We start from the raw sequence: 15468 nt of genomic DNA, 5'->3' as shown, positions 1-15468 counted from the left end.
CTAAACCCCCCTCTCCGCCCTCCGTCCAGCCAGCCTCCTCGTCTTCGCCTTCCTGGCCTCCTCCTTCCTCAACTTCTCCTCCATCTCCGTCATCTTCCAGCGCGTCTCAGGTTCTCTTCTCCCGTGCTGAGATTGCTCAAGACTTTGCCAGAAATCGCTCCACGTAGGGGTATCCTCTTCCTTGTTTCCATGCTTCGGTTCGGACTTGTGAGGGTTGATGTGGCAGTGGAAGTGGTCGTCCTTGTTGAGCTCCTCTTTTGCCGGTTCCGCAGTGAATAGGTTCTTGATATTGATCCAGGCCACACTGGCCAGCGCAGCGAGAGTAGCCATTCCGCATGCGAGACGATGACCAGCGCCCCATCGCTGACGGTATTGCAGGTGTAGAGGAGGCACGCGACAGCAGCGACGATGACAGCCAGAGAGAAGATACCGCCGACGCTGTGGTTGAAGAGGGAGAAGAGGGTCTCCATCAGGTGCCCGGCCCTGGTCTTGCCATGCGCTTCGAGCGGCTCTTGACGCGGCTCGGGGGTCGACGGGAGGCTACCGTGGTAGGTTCGGCGGTTGTTGGGCATTGTTGCGGTCTATCTCTAACAAGTATGAGGTATCAAGCAGTCTTGCTTGCAGCCGGGCGGCGTAGCCAGAGGGTTGGTGTCGGGGATGTGTTTGTCGAGTGTGCTGTTGGGTGAGGAACTCTTGAGCCCCGAGCATGAAAGTTGAAATTCGGCGCCGCGACGGTGAGCGCGTGTGTTCAGGTTGGACAGCACTCCGCGCGCGGTATTCGCTCGTTGATGGTGATAAATCACTTTCTCGAGAATCGATCCTTAGGAGCTGCCCTAAACGGGAGTTTGGTGAAAGCATAGCGCAGGGCACAAGGATGCTTGATCGAATCAGGGAGGCTACGTGTGTCTTTCGAGACCATGGGACAGCAATGCACGAGCAACTCGAGGCACAAACAGGTCGAGATGAGAGCAACGAGGTGAGACACCTGGAAAATGCTGTGATTGAGCTTGTAGTGTACAATGTGTCTCAACAATGGATGCGAAACCTCATCCCCACGATAACTCCACCTTCTCCAACTCTCTCCAACCACAACCCTGCGCCAATGCATCCCGACGGTGATCCACCTCTTCCCTCCCATGACAAACGACGCATCTTCCAGTCTCTGTCTGATCATCGAGCGGGCCGTGGTTGGATGATCGAGGCTGAACAGTCTTGTTGAAGAAGTCGTCGAGCAGCGGGAAAGACTTCCGTGTGAGAGCTGGAGAGCAACACCGTCCTTGGCTGCAGTGGTGGCGACGTCTCTTCGGTCTTTCGGATGTCGTCTGCGGTCCACGCTCCAGCCTAGCTTCATCGCTGCCTCGAGGTCGCCTTTGCCAGATTGCTTTCGCAGAGCCTTGATGGTGCGAGAGCTGTTCTCGCCATGGCTGCGGCCCTTCGCCTTCTTCATTTGCTCGATGACGCTTTTTGGCTGCAGAGGTGGCATGGCCTCTTCGGTCTTTCGGCCAAAGCCGCGACATGTGCCACCGCAGGAGGCTTTGGTGGGCACATGTCACGGCTTTGGCTGCCGTAGAGAGCCGCGCCGGCTAGATTCGGCACGATCTTGATGCCTGGGTGTTGCAGAGCCGCATCGGGTCTTCTGGCTCCGCAACACCCAGACGACGGTGCTGGCGTTCGGGGCACCAGGCGGCGCCGGCAGGCGAAAGAAACCCGAAGGTCATCTGTGCGCAAGTCAGCAATGGGAAGTCATGGACGAGGAAGAGGGAGACTGACACCAGAGAGCGCAATGTGCAAGCTGGCGAGATTGTTCGCAGGCGCTCAAACCTATCAACAGGACAGGCAGACACCGCCGTGCGGTGGCAGTGGGGTGGGGTTTGGTCGCCCATCTGGTGGCTGTGTCAATGCTGGCTCGAGACTCGATGTGAAGCAGGGGAAACAATGACAGCGAGGGCAGCGAGATGCTGGCTTTGAGGTTGTTGGAAGGCGCTCAAACCTCTTGTGTCGTGTTATGTGAATGCCTGGCCTGTGCCAGGCGGGCACAGGTAGGCACTGTTGCAAATGTCAGCCGTCTGTTGAAAAGGATCATTGTGGATATCACTTACCATGACGAGGGAGCAGGGGGAGCTCCCGCTAGGAGGGTCATGAAGATGATGGTGTGATGGTTGTTGGTGGCGAGAAGAAGTCGGAAGAGAAAGTGAGTTTTTGGAAACGGTGCGGTGCACTGGCCAACAGCAGCAGGGGTACCTTGGCCAGGCAGGCGAGAAACGTCACTTCGACGTTTCATGTCAGGCGGCAAGGCAACGATGGTAACGATATCAATATGGATATCAATCTTGAAGAACGATCTGAAGCAGTACGGACTAACTGGAGAGCTGAATTGTTGTATGGACCTCCTCTTTCAGTCTCAGGGCAACCAATGCTGTTCAAGTCGACCCAAACTTGATCAAGACTGCCTCCGGCGAGCCGCCCTTACCTCTCCTCCAACTGCTCGTCCTGGGCAGGAACTGTCTCCCCCGCAACGCTCAATTCCCCTTCATTCCTTATGCGCCCTCTTCTTGACTCTTCCTCTTCGACCATCGTCCACGACACCACTTCGCTCTCCCCAGAGAGTTCCACCCGGCGAGCCACACCATGCTGGCGACTCTTCACCTTGCCGACCTTGACAACATCGACCAGCGGTGGCCTTTGGAGAACGACGGGGTGGGTGGGCAAGAGGTACGTACTGCCACGAGACGCAGGCGAAGAACCATCCTTCTCATCTGCACTACCCACATATCCCTTCACTACCCTGCTCTTCGCAAGCCCACAATCAAGCGCCTGTCGCACCCTCACTGCACACTTCACTTCGCACCCCCACCGCAACCGCCCAGCTGACACCTCCCTTCCGGGGGCTCAAACACCTGCATCGTCCTCTCCCCCCAACCTCCCTCTCGATCCGAGTCGACCTCCCCCCGGCCGCTCAGACGTCCAAGTCGTCTGCAAGGGTTCCATCCCCGCGCGCGATGAAATTACGATACGCCCATGGAAGAGACTATCGAGGGGTGCAGTCTCATATATTACTGCTCCTCGACGGATGGCATCCCTTCATCGATATACTATCCTTCGCGCTCGCCCCCGGCGACGGCAGGATTGGTGGTGGTGTTTGGTGGTCTTGGGAGGAGGGGGTTTTGGTGGTGGTGATGGGGGGTTTTGGTGGCGGTGATTGGGGGATTGGGGAGGTATGGACTCGTACATCTTCTGGCGAAGACTGAATGCTGACATGTGAACAGGAAACGGGCATCGGCGGAGGAAGGAATGCTGGGATGGGATGGGTCGGGGGGTGCAGTCTGACATATTACTGCCCTTCGACCCGGGTGCTGCATCTTTGTTGCGGCTGTTGAGGTATGACCAAGTCTCCACTTGCTTCAAGACCATCATTGACGACGAGCGAGCAGTTCGTATGGGCGTTGGGTTCGTATTTCGAACTTTTCACGGGCGTCCACATCCCTTACCGCTCATCGACCTACCGAACAACATCATCGACATACCATTCTTCGCACTCTCATCCTACGACGTCGGATTCTCACATAGCACCCGCGCACCTTTACGCGGTCGCCGGCATCTATTCCGCATTATCTACGATGCCTCTTTCTCGACAGCGACATCAGTCATTCGTCCTCACTCCTGAATCGATGTTCAAACCTCACATGCTCTACATCATCATCATCAAAGCGGCATCCTCGACCCTTCTCCGAACCTTTCTGGCGGATTCATCTTCACATCAACGTTGCGATCGATGGATCATTCACACCACATCGACACTGGTCGACGACGGATGGAACCATGAAGAGCGATCGACGGCATGATCAAGATCCACATGACATTGCCTGGCGCTGCTGTGGAAAAGAGAAAGCCCTTGTCGAAAGGAATGCTGGCGGCGAAGGACTCGTACATTTCATGTATATCACACACTCAATCATTCAGCGTCATCGTATACAGATGTACAGATAATGGACAAAGCTGTGCTCAACATCCCTTTCACACTTCGAGATGTTCTACATGTTGTCAGCCTCCATCCATCTCACGCCTCGCTTATGGTACCGAGAGGTACTGCCGCCAGCCAGGCCCATGTTCTCCACATCCCATCTGACGACGACGGACACCACTTTGACCATGCGAAGACGGATTTCAAGCCACCGGCTATGCTGTCCTGGTCATCGAGTGCTTGGTAGATTGGACTACGACCAGAATGTCATCTACACAGAAATGCCTGGTCGCTTTGTGATTTCGCCTGACTGTACGGTGTTTTTCATTCAACACTAGTACTTTCGTCTCGTCGTCGTTTCCTCGCAGACATTCAAAACATGTTTAAACCTCCTGCGAACACTCCTCGCCGCCAGATCCCCGCCATCTAGAACCCTGCAATGTACCGTTGATCACATGGCAAGCAAGCAATCCTGCTGCAAGTCAGCGCAAGCTATTGATGAGACATTCCCTCAATCTGAGTGGACGGAGAGTTTTAGGATGCTTGGAGAGCCTCGGCACCATCGAAGCCAGCTAAGCCGGAGCTGAGCCTTGATTGGAGCAAGGCGCAGGCTTGGTGCGGCTTCTTTGCCTTAGCGGGCTTGGGCTACGGCTGAGGCGTGGGAAGGGGATTGGTTGGGTTTGATCGGGGATTTGGAGAGTTTGGAGGGGGTTGTGGAGGGGACTGATTGAGAATTGAAGGGCGAGGGGGTGAATAGTTGGAGAATTGATTGAATTGATTGAATTGATTGATTGGTGAAGATCTAGAACTATTCACCAGCGAACACTGTACTTCTCCAGCGCCACGGCCAGCCACCCCATTGGAGGCTTCTTCACCAAAAAGTGGACACCCGGGGTCGCCCACGGGGAGAGAACCTTGCACAACGTGGCCCCTCGTCGGGTGGCTGTCCCAGACTTTCAACTCTGACGGTCACGAGACACCCGCGATGCCGCAACGGGAAGGCGGGAGCCGTGCAACCACGCGACCTATTTCTACACCTTCGTCCCCACAGCGATCTGCGACTTTCTTCCTCTTCTTCACCTCTTCCTCTGCATACACCCACTGCAACGACAGCACCGTCGAGGAATACACCGCGATGGACCACAACGAGAAGCCGACGGCGACGTCCACCGGGGTCCACCCCGTCTCCGACAACGACGAGCGCCGCGCCTCGGTGCAGGAGCTCAAGGAGAAGGATGTCTACCACTCGGACCTGTTGGTCGACCAGGAGCTCATGAACAACGCCTTCGACGCCGAGAACCGCGAGCACGAGCAGGGCACCTGGGCGGCGGTCAAGTCGCATCCAATGGCATGTTTCTGGGCCTTCATCTTCTGCTTCACGATTGTAAGATAATATGAGGCATTGCGCAAACGGGGTGCATAGACTGATTGATATCTCGCAGGTCATGGAGTCTTTCGACATGTTCCTCAACGGCAACTTCGTCGCTCTGCCCGCTTTCGCCAACAAATACGGTGTCATGTCCGAGGACGGCAAGATGGCTATCCCCACCAAGTGGCAGAGTGCGCTGTTCCAGTCTGGACAGTGCGGTGCTTTCATTGGTGTCTTGATTGCCGGCCCTATCACCAACCGACTCGGGTACCGCTGGACTACCATCATTGGACTGATGCTGATGAACGCTACGATCTTCATCTCGTTCTTTGTATGTATTACCTTCTACAACAGATTGACATATGGCTAATAGTGTCTATACAGGCCGACTCTCTCACTGTCCTCGTCATCGGTCAAGCCTTCGAGGGTGTCCCATGGGGCCTCTTCATCGCCAACTCGCCCGCCTATGCCAGTGAGATTGTTCCAATCTCCCTCCGAGGTGCCTGCACGGCCACGTTGCAGATGTCGTGGTCCATCGGCAGTATCATTGTCGCTGGAGTTACCTACGCCACCAACCAGTGGACCACTCAGTGGGCTTGGCGTGTGCCATTGGCCCTGCAGTGGATCTTCCCAGTAAGAAGAATCCCTCTTCACCAAACACAATCCCTCAGACGCTGATATCATCACAGACCCCCCTCCTCATCCTCATCTTCTTCGCTCCAGAGAGCCCGTGGTGGCTCGTCCGCAAGGGCCGCAAGCAAGAAGCCCTTCGCTCCCTTGAACGCCTTGGCCGCAAGGGCATGACCGATTCCGTGGAGAAGCTGGCAATGATTGAGCGCACCGTCGAGATTGAAGCTAAGATTGGTGGCAACCCATCTCTTCTGGACTTGGTCAAGGGCACTGATCTTCGCCGGACTGCCATCACCTGCTTGACCTATGCTTCGCAGAACTTTGCCGGCAATCTCATTGCCAACCAGGCTACTTTCTTCTTCGAGCGTAAGTCTTGTCATCATACAAAACCTCAATCACCTACTAATATGACATCCAGAGGCCGGCATGTCCACCGACTTCTCCTTCCAACTCAACCTCATCACCACCTGCCTCCAATTCGCCGCCAACATCGGCTCCTGGTTCCTCCTCTCCTGGTTCGGCCGCCGCACCATCTACCTCTGGGGCACCTTCACCAACGCCGTCTTCCTCTTCATCCTCGGAATCTGCGCCTCCATCACCCAATCCCACTCCACAAACTACGCCCAGGCCTGCTTCGGCGTCATTATCTCCGTCGTCTACGCCGGCTCCCTCGGCCCCGCCACCTACACCATCATCGCCGAGACCTCCTCCGTACGTCTCCGCGCCCTGAGCACCGGCGTCGGCCGCGCCGCTTACTACATCGCCGAGATCCCCATGATCTACCTCGCCTCTCGTCTGCTCAACCCCACAGGCTGGAACCTGGCAGGCAAGTGCGGATACGTCTGGGGTGGTACTGCAGTGGTGTGCTGGGTCCTTGCGTACTTCGGTCTGCCTGAGCTCAAGGGCCGCTCGTACCGCGAGATCGACATTCTGTTCAACCGCAAGGTTTCCGCGAGGAAGTTCAAGCGCACGCAGATTGATGTCAAGGATAACGACTAAGAAGGGAGAGGTACGATTGATGAATGACATGCGAATGCGAACGGATATGACATGCAGCTGAGCTGCGGTGATTCACGAAGATGCGGATACGACAGACACGTGAATGAATCGCGAGAGATAGACTCTCACGTTGCTGATACTAGTCCCTTCTAACTCTCCCGTCGTTTCCCATCTGCGAACATCCCAGTCCAAAGGGATTTGGAGAAGACGCCAATCATTGTTCCGTCGAGACCTCTTGGGAAGACGATCTCTTCCCAGTCAAAGAACGCCAGTTATGCCACTGACGACATGCTGCTGAGCTGCGGAACGAAGATACGGGTACGGCTGACAGATGAATGAATCCTGAGAGATAAGACTCTCAATTTGCCGATGCTACCTTCTCCTGACTCTCCCGCCGTTCACAGCTGAGTCCATAGCAGTCTAATCGGGACGCAAGCCATGGTTTATTGAGAGCGCTAGAGAAGCGATCGTTTGCGATGAACAGTACGTTGTCGTATATCGCATTCACTCACAATCGACTCCGCAGTCCCCCGATCCCCTAACCCTGAACCTCAAACCACGCCCCAATCTGTCCAATGCTCAGCAACAATCCAATCTCAAAGACTCGTCTTCCGAGAAGCTGAAGTACACCCACTGCCGTGTACCCCGAGGACCAGATCGTCGCATCTAGCCTTGCCTTCGTCTGGGCCTGACTATCGTACCCGTGGCGGCGAAATCTGGCCGCACTCTTGTGATGAAAGAACGGCTGTTATATCATCGATTGGGATTCGGAAGTGCAAGGTCGTTGAGACTTCTTTCCCTGAACATACCACGGGCAGCGAATCCGTCTCAGCCATCTTTGCCGCCTTTTTGGGAACGCAGGCTTTCTCCGACGTCCATCAAGCCAAAGTAGTACTACTGTGCTGTTCGGCTGGGATCTATCACAGACGAGGAATGCCCCAAGTCGACATTGTCTTTGCGCGGAGCCACTCAACGGGACGAACAGAAGTCGCGGGATGTGAAAGACTTCCAAGACTGCGTATTGTTTGAGGCTGTTTCTTCTACTCCCCAAAACTCTCACGTCTTGAGGGCTCCGGCTCGATGACATCTACTTCTTTCTGCGAAAACTACCGCCCAATGAACGGGCTTGTCGACATGCTGCCGAAAACGAACGACCTTCACCCATGCGCAGGAACCATATCTCTCGGCTACCCCGATCTGTACACCCTACTTCGCCATTCAGCCGTAACGCATCATGATCAACATCAACATCGATATCCAAAGTCCAAAATCCATCATCTCCCACGAACCTGCTAATCAGACGACAGGTCAGTATTTCCGACGCCGCTCTAGGTGGAAAGGAACCGTCCTGCCTCCAATACCCAGTTAGGCACTGGATACTTTCTCTGTCCTCGAAGCCCTCACAGACTTCATCAACGACGAGACTCCCAAACTTTACTTCTATTTCCCCTTACAGATGATAGAGCCAACTCTTCCGGCGGATTCCCCTTCTTCGCATGCCCGAGCCTCCATACTAGGCAGTCTATAATGTTGAGCAGATACGGTGGAGCGCCGCGAAAGGAGGGACTGCAGTCGCCGAAAACACTACCCACCCATCCATCGAGACAAGTCTCCCGGAAGAAACCCTCGCTCCGTCCTTTCACTATAATCAAACCATCTCCTCTAGCCTCATCGTGTGATGACTCTCAGCAATCTCCGCTCCGAATCCACACGTACAACTGCTAGCTTCCTCGCCTACGAATCTATGATTTCCATCGAATCCCCTCGCCGTTATCGTCATCAACTGAGTGGTGTTGAAGCTTCGCAGTTGATGTTGATGTGATCCAGCTAAAGCGGATCTCTAGGCACAATACACAATGAGCGAGGAGGCCCGCGATGCGGTCTCACTCCAGAATATATCACCTCAATATATTAACTAACCCATCGGCGATCGATGCCCGGATGGACTTACTGCAGTAGAGGGACTTCATTGATCACGTTTTGCAGAGGAGAGAGGTCTCCCGTTAAACATCCGCATGCAACAGAACCCGCAAGGATGTGTTCCTGAGCATAGTGGGCCTGCAAAACGCCAGATGCCTGACGAAGCCGCGCCACGCCTCCTCGCACCTGCAGGCTGGACCGTCCTCCCGAGTGAAAAGTCCTCTACAAAAGCCTTTGACAGCCGCGATGCTGTGTCCCGGTTCTCAGAGATATCTGACGAGGATGCGGACGCCGTCGAGGAAGGTAGCGGTGAAGAGGAGGAACTTGTAGGTTGGGGAGCGCTCCTCGAGCATGAAGTCTTTGAGGTTGGCGTTTTTGATGGCCCTTTTGAGGGCGGTTTCTTGGCAGGGGTTATTGTTGTGGTGAGGGGTCTTTTATTCGGTTCGTTGCTTGGATGGGGTAAGATGCTCTGCTTAATGTACGTATTAAATATAGCCCGTAAAGCCATTTTCTCGGGCAGGGCAAATCAGGTGCAAATTGCGAATAAGAACGCGGTTAAGCGGGCAGACTGCACATGCATGGTCTTAAGCCGACAATGTAGCATTTGAGACTAGCCACGCACGTGTTCTAGCAAGCGGCGCACGTGTTTTAGCAACTGTGTTAGAGTGTGTCTTGTATGTATGCTTTAGTCTAGGTGAACCACGCGCTTGCCAAGATTCATGTGTTTGCCTCCCGCTTCTGAAAACAAGTAATACACAACTTTAGCTTTCTCGCAACATTATCCCCTGCAACACACTCGCAACCAAGGCATTAAAGCTCTCTCTAGCCATATCGTCGCTCGCAGTTTTTCGGAGATACATCTGTCTTTCGACCCGAGGTAATTTCTATCAGCCCCTGCGACGCACGACTTTCGCGCAACCTCTAACCACACACCAGCACCACCGCAAGATGTCCGAACGCCAGTGCTCCCGCTCCCCCGCCACCAACCTCTTCGAGGCTCTCATGAGCGTCGAAGACTCCGACCTCGAGGACGCTCCCGAGAGCGTCGTCCTCAGCAAGAGCCAGAAGAAGCGCATGAAGCGCAAGCAGAAGATGGCGGAGAACATGAGCGCGGGATCGGAGGGCGGTGATAAGGAGAAGGCCAGCAACCACGAGAAGGCGTCTGTCCCCGAGATCGAGTCTGTCCCTGGTCCCGCCGACGAGGAGTCTGTTCCCGAGATCGACGAGTCGCTCCAACGGCCCGCGAATGAGGACGAGCAAGAGCCCGTCAACAACGACACCGCCATCGCCTCCCCCATAATGGAGGGCGAGGACGAGATGCGCACCCACCCCGATCCCAAGATGGATCAACTCCTCAAAGACGCCCACCTCGACTCCGGTGCCCGGCTCGAAGCCTACCTCGCGGAGAGGAACCACTTGCTCGACCCAGAGCTCTTCCACGAGCGAGTGTTCGACGAAGAGGAATTCCCCATCGAATACTCCCGCACTCCCTGCGCCTGGGTCTACGACCGCGAGCGTGTCACTTCTGCTGCTCTGTCGACCTTTGAGAAGAACTTCCTCGTCTACGGCCTCGTCTTCGCTTTCCTCGTCTCGCTGCTGCCGTTTGTGTTGGGGGTGGAGTGGGATGTTCTGGGTCTATATGCTGCTGTGGGGGTCTGGGTCAGCTGGGTGCTGCTGTTGTGTGTGGCGGACTGGACGGGTTGGGAGTGCTTTCAGGGAGGGGTTGTGGAGGGATGGAGAGGGGTGTATCAGATGGGAGATGGGAGAGCCATGGAAGCAAATTGATAGGGGAGATTGAGGAGTATCTCCCCGATTCGACAAGGGCGACTGGGCCTTTCATGACAAGAGAAGAAGACTGGTTTTGAATACGACATTGGAGATACTCTAAGCTTCGGCGACTCACAAGCTATTCTAACCTACTCTCCTTCTTCAAAAGCTTGGATTACGGTTCTCTCCCACCCATCCAAGAACCTTTCTTCTTCGAGACATTGGTAGAGTACCTGGTTGCGGGTTGGGATTACGGGGCACGGGATGGTACGCTCGCGATGTAACTCGGGCATGGTGTCCAGTTCACGGAGGATGTCACGGAGTTTCTTGTCGGCAAGAAGGATGTTCGCGATACCGGATTCTTGAGGTTGTCAGCAACACTCATGTCAAAAATGGTACATTCGTCACCCACGGCATTAAACCTCAGCTTTAGCGGTCCGAACGTCGTAGCTTGCATAGATTTTCGGGCCCCAGCTTCATCAATGCAAGTATATTGTATGTTGTCTAGGGCTATAGGCAACCGATGACCTTCATACACCGGGCCCCCCCCCCCCCCCCCCCTCTCCCAGTCTTGCAACAAAACAGTGGCTACCGGTGGCGCCACTAGCGTGCCGATCTTGGTGCTGTGGGCTATGTCGGCTTTCTGGCAATGTTGTCGCTTGGCGTTGGAGAAGCAACAGACGAAAAAGAAAAAGAAGAGTAAGGCAGGGGACTAGTTGGACAAAGGTACATGCCTCTGGGCACATAATCGTGCGTTCTGTATTGACTCATGACTTATGAATCTTTCCCCTGAATGCCATATATCGCGAGGATTCCATATCTTGTGGCTATCTGGCCACATATCTCGAGATCCCTTTGAGCGACCATGATATCAATCAGGAACACTGTACTTCAGTGCCATGTTCATCAGTGGAGACAAACGAGCAAACCACCGGATGCAGCTCTGAGGCCCTGTCTAGACCAGGCAGCGCACTTACCTATCAAGCAATCATTAACAGCAGTCTTGCCTAGGCGAACGCGCTCCTGGAAGTGCGCTCTTGAGTGCGAATCGGTATCGTCTGTGACAGCCGTGCTGGCTGCTTTTGGACTGCCACCCTGAGCGGTTTATTTGTTGGAAGCAGCAGCAGAGCTCGATGTTGGAGCTACTTGAGCCTGGTCTCCCCAGCTGCGCGATCGTCGCGAGTGGTCCACGGACAGCAGTCCCTCTCGTTTTGTGGTGTGCCGTCTGCTTGCCCAACGACATGTTGCACGCTCGGCGAGTCCTGGCCTGCTTTGAACTGTCTGAATGCTTTGGCTATGTACGCCTTTGAGTGCCAGTGGAACACGGAGCGCGCTCGGACCATCATTCGAATTCTTATGCAGAGCGTTATAAGGGTTACCAGGCATCTCGTGCAGGCACTCGACATCAAGAACTTCCAGCGTTTCCTGAACATAGACTCCTTATCCGAGCGAGAAGTACACGGAACATCCTACTTCAAGCAGGGGGTCATTCTCGCGGTCCAGGGCCTTGTCAAAATGTTACACAACGGAGGCGTTTCACTCCAAGACATCGTCGACATCACCATGTATCAGGAAGATGAGCCTTTACGCCCGGGATGTTGAGAGTGGTACTCTGGTCAGCCTCATTGCCCAAGAGTGGTTGCTCGAGGAAGGCAACATGGAAGGTGGTAGTAGATTAGGTGGCCGATACACAGGCCGAGGAGGTGATTCCGGCCTGAAGTGATGTTCTGAGTAAGGGGGCCTGCTGAAGTCTTTGCCCCCTTCAACCTGCTTCTCACGTTATCTTTTTCGCCTAGACATGCGTAAGGGACCTACCGATGCACGCGGTAGTAGGATGAAGCATGCGTAACGCTGGAACTACGATAGCTCAGCGTGACAGTACATGAGCACCGCCGAACACATCTTGGTTGCGGGTCTTCCTTTGCAGGCCAGCAGCCGAAATCGCTTCAGGGGCACACGTGTTTCTTGGTAATCGACATAAATAGTCTTTCTGCGCAGTGTCTCGAACAAATCATCGGACAGCACCTTTGACCCGGCGGGTGGCAACTGTGCGAGGCTCGCCTGTCGCTTCCATGTGTTCAGCGCTTCTGGCGGCCGCCTTTGCGGTGTTGCATAGTGCGCTTGTTCCGACGTCGGTGGTGTGAGCTGTGGTCAAGACGTTGCGATAGGTTCTGCTCGCTTGTGTGCTACTGTTCCATTCGTCTCACAGCAGTCTCGTTTCTGAAAGATCTTAGTTTCGTTTTGGTGGCATGGGCAGATGGCTGGGTCTGGGGATAGCAGTCCAGTCCACAGGGCTTTCGCCGTGAAACCGTCTTGCAAAGGCAGCAGACTTAGCCAGGCCGTATACAGATATCCCCCGATTCTGAGTAGTGGCAAGACGTTTATGTCTCACATCGAAGGCGTGGATGTCTAGATCTTTGCAGAGATGAATCCTGTGTATATTGTTAGCTTAGGCCTTTATCTCGAGAGATCATTCGAGAGTGCCGCAGAGCCGCCCAGCAGAGGCGATAAACGCAGCAAACTCGTCCAGGTTGTATGCAGATATTTCCAAATCCCCAGAAGTGTCCAGACGTTCGTATCCCACATTGAAGGCCTGGTTGTCTGTCTTCTTCCCGGGATGAATGTCATGTATACTGCAAGACTTGCGCTTTGCTCAGAGCGATGCCCATAGAAGGCAGCATGTGAGCCAGACATACCAGCAGTGCGAACAGCGGAAGCCAGTCACATGACCAGAGAAAGATGTGTCCCTGGAATTGGAGCTGTTGGTGTGAGGGTGAGTGCTTGCGTGCTCCTTGAAAACGCGGTCCTTGTCAGGTCCAGCCATCATAACTCGTAGTTGTTTGGGTGATGTCTTTGGGGAGGTCGTGTGCGGGAGTAGAGCAGTTGGGTTGAAAGTCAGCAATCTCAATTAGATAGAGCAGTGGTTGCAAATTGATGAAGCAAAACGAAGAGAATGTGGAGATGATGCGCACACACGAGAATGGCACCAGGAACCACCGTGAGTGATATCGCTGGCGTCAAGCGCTCAAGGCGAGTCAGATAGGCTGTAGTGTGGTGGAACGTGATTTTCCGATGTGGTCTTTAATGTCTTGGATCTTGGACGGCGGTTGTTTGATCTCGGAATAAACGGGAGAGCAATGCAAGATGTAGGAGTTTAAGCAGAGAAGCAGTTGGTGCACAGTGCTACGTGCGCGTGGGTCGAGAGTGAAGGAAAGCGTGTTTGCAGCGCCGTTGTGCCTGCGGAGGGAGATGGCTGTCGAAGCGCGTAGACCCGTCGAGCGGAAGGGACCAACCTTGTCCAGATTGTATAAAAGCATCCCCGTTCCTCTGTTGGTGTCAAGTGTCTCGATCTTGTTATTGAAGGCATGGATAGCTATACATTTCCGGGGATGAATCCTATATACTGTTGTTCCATCTCTTTGGGAAAAGCTTCATCCCTGCCAAGCCACTAGCGCGCTGGCCCTGTTGGTTAGAAATTCTTCGCCCTCGCGCGCTTCAACTTGGTCTTGACAACGCGACCATACGAAATGTAAGTATTCACCACTGATCCCATAGCGCGTCGATGCTGACGATAGCAGTTTCACATCACACATCAAACCCGCAAAATGGCGCGCACCAGCTTCCCCTTTCCCGCCTGCGCCTCCCAGCAGCAAATCCGCGATGTCTCCGCTCGCATATACTCCCAGGTGTTCGAATCTCCCCGAACAATATTTCTCGACGCCGAAGCCCGCGGCCAGGGCAGCTGGCAATTCTTCATGGTCCCTCTCAGGCCTGGAGATGTGGAGATGATGGAGGGATTTGGGGCTCTCTCGCTCACCTGCCGCGCCCAGCATGCCGCTGTTGTGGAGTTTCTGGGTGACGAGACCATCTTCGAGCTGAAGATCGCACCGCCCGGCGGACCCACCCTCACCTGCTCGCCCGATCCCCACAACATCATCAAGAACATGGCGAGGCTGGACATCTGGCTGACGCCAGAGTCGAACACCCATTCGCGGAGCGATTGGGTGATTGTGTTGAAGGTGCGGCGAGATGGGAGGGTTCGCTCGTGCGAGGTGAGAACAGAGATCCTCAACAACAACAGACCCTTCGGGGCAAGCCAGCAAGAGATGCGCGCGGAGCGGGACGAGGTCAAAGCCGATGTGAAGCACGAGCTCCATCGCATCATCATGAACGAGCAGTTCTCGTCGGCGCGCCTGTCGCGCGTGGTTACCGTGTTGGACTAGGCGAGAAAGATGATGGGAGTGTTGGAGGGAGGCGAGTGGTGGACGGGGGAGCTGGCGTGGTTGAACCACGTCAATCTGGCAGACGAGCATGCGAGGGCTTGGGAGGTGGAGGGAGAGAGCAGCGAGGAGGATGAGAGTGATGTGGAGATGGGAGAGGGAGAGGAGCAGCCAAGTGGCGACGAGAAGACGCTTTCGGGAGAAGATGAGGACGAGGAAGACGAGGAGATGGCCGAGGGTGGCTCAGGGAGCAGCGAAGGGAGCGAGATGAGCGTGGATGTTTAGGTGATATCTGTGCAAGGCGTGGGCCGACCAATTAAAGCTCGATTCCTGGGATTCCCATTTCTTCTCCCTTGTTTCCCTGCTTCTTGTCTTTGAACTGTATCATCGATCCTATGATCGATGTCGTACCCTCTGTGGTCGTCCTGGAGAAAGGGTTGTGATTTCAGGCTTGGCAGGTGAAGTTAGCCAGTCCGGCTTGCGGCGTTTGTATCAGCTGCCAGCCCTTCTCTCACAACGCATGTGACAGCGATTTGCAACCTCAACAACAACATTCTCTCCGCCGTCTCGTCATCATCCACGCCTTCAATACATCTTCTAGA

At 54.7% G+C, this 15468-nt stretch overlaps 7 protein-coding genes across 7 annotated transcripts; 4 read left to right on the top strand and 3 right to left on the bottom strand.

Moving 5' to 3' along the window:
• On the bottom strand, positions 1-330 carry M409DRAFT_29624 (uncharacterized protein; the record flags this gene model as incomplete). Its single annotated transcript, XM_033809554.1, has 1 exon — positions 1-330. The coding sequence occupies one exon, from the start codon at positions 328-330 to the stop codon at positions 1-3; it is 330 nt and encodes a 109-aa protein (XP_033660906.1).
• Positions 331-2003: 1673 nt separating this feature from the next.
• On the bottom strand, positions 2004-3359 carry M409DRAFT_60416 (uncharacterized protein; the record flags this gene model as incomplete). Its single annotated transcript, XM_033814477.1, has 5 exons — positions 2004-2046; positions 2100-2369; positions 2471-2828; positions 2898-3028; positions 3094-3359. The coding sequence occupies 5 exons, from the start codon at positions 3357-3359 to the stop codon at positions 2004-2006; spliced, it is 1068 nt and encodes a 355-aa protein (XP_033660905.1).
• Positions 3360-5096: 1737 nt separating this feature from the next.
• M409DRAFT_70721 (uncharacterized protein) lies at positions 5097-6959 on the top strand (the record flags this gene model as incomplete). Its single annotated transcript, XM_033818866.1, has 5 exons — positions 5097-5345; positions 5404-5661; positions 5715-5963; positions 6020-6326; positions 6379-6959. The coding sequence occupies 5 exons, from the start codon at positions 5097-5099 to the stop codon at positions 6957-6959; spliced, it is 1644 nt and encodes a 547-aa protein (XP_033660904.1).
• Positions 6960-8974: 2015 nt separating this feature from the next.
• On the top strand, positions 8975-9621 carry M409DRAFT_60414 (uncharacterized protein; the record flags this gene model as incomplete). The annotated part of the gene is made up of 3 exons (XM_033814476.1): positions 8975-9357; positions 9511-9544; positions 9574-9621. The coding sequence occupies 3 exons, from the start codon at positions 8975-8977 to the stop codon at positions 9619-9621; spliced, it is 465 nt and encodes a 154-aa protein (XP_033660903.1).
• Positions 9622-9827: 206 nt separating this feature from the next.
• On the top strand, positions 9828-10664 carry M409DRAFT_60413 (uncharacterized protein; the record flags this gene model as incomplete). The annotated part of the gene is made up of 1 exon (XM_033814475.1): positions 9828-10664. The coding sequence occupies one exon, from the start codon at positions 9828-9830 to the stop codon at positions 10662-10664; it is 837 nt and encodes a 278-aa protein (XP_033660902.1).
• A 2212-nt stretch (positions 10665-12876) lies between these two features.
• M409DRAFT_60412 (uncharacterized protein) lies at positions 12877-13470 on the bottom strand (the record flags this gene model as incomplete). The annotated part of the gene is made up of 2 exons (XM_033814474.1): positions 12877-13078; positions 13343-13470. 2 exons carry the CDS (start codon positions 13468-13470, stop codon positions 12877-12879), a joined length of 330 nt encoding a protein of 109 aa, XP_033660901.1.
• Positions 13471-14251: 781 nt separating this feature from the next.
• Positions 14252-15151, top strand: M409DRAFT_60411 (uncharacterized protein; the record flags this gene model as incomplete). Its single annotated transcript, XM_033814473.1, has 2 exons — positions 14252-14698; positions 14870-15151. 2 exons carry the CDS (start codon positions 14252-14254, stop codon positions 15149-15151), a joined length of 729 nt encoding a protein of 242 aa, XP_033660900.1.
• Positions 15152-15468: the final 317 nt, after the last annotated feature.

The sequence above is a fragment of the Zasmidium cellare genome, assembly GCF_010093935.1.
Source record: "Zasmidium cellare ATCC 36951 unplaced genomic scaffold M409scaffold_53, whole genome shotgun sequence".
Taxonomy (NCBI): Eukaryota; Fungi; Ascomycota; class Dothideomycetes; order Mycosphaerellales; family Mycosphaerellaceae; genus Zasmidium; species Zasmidium cellare.
The sequence above is the reverse complement of the archived record's forward strand: the minus strand, read 5'-3'. Positions and strand labels throughout refer to the sequence as shown.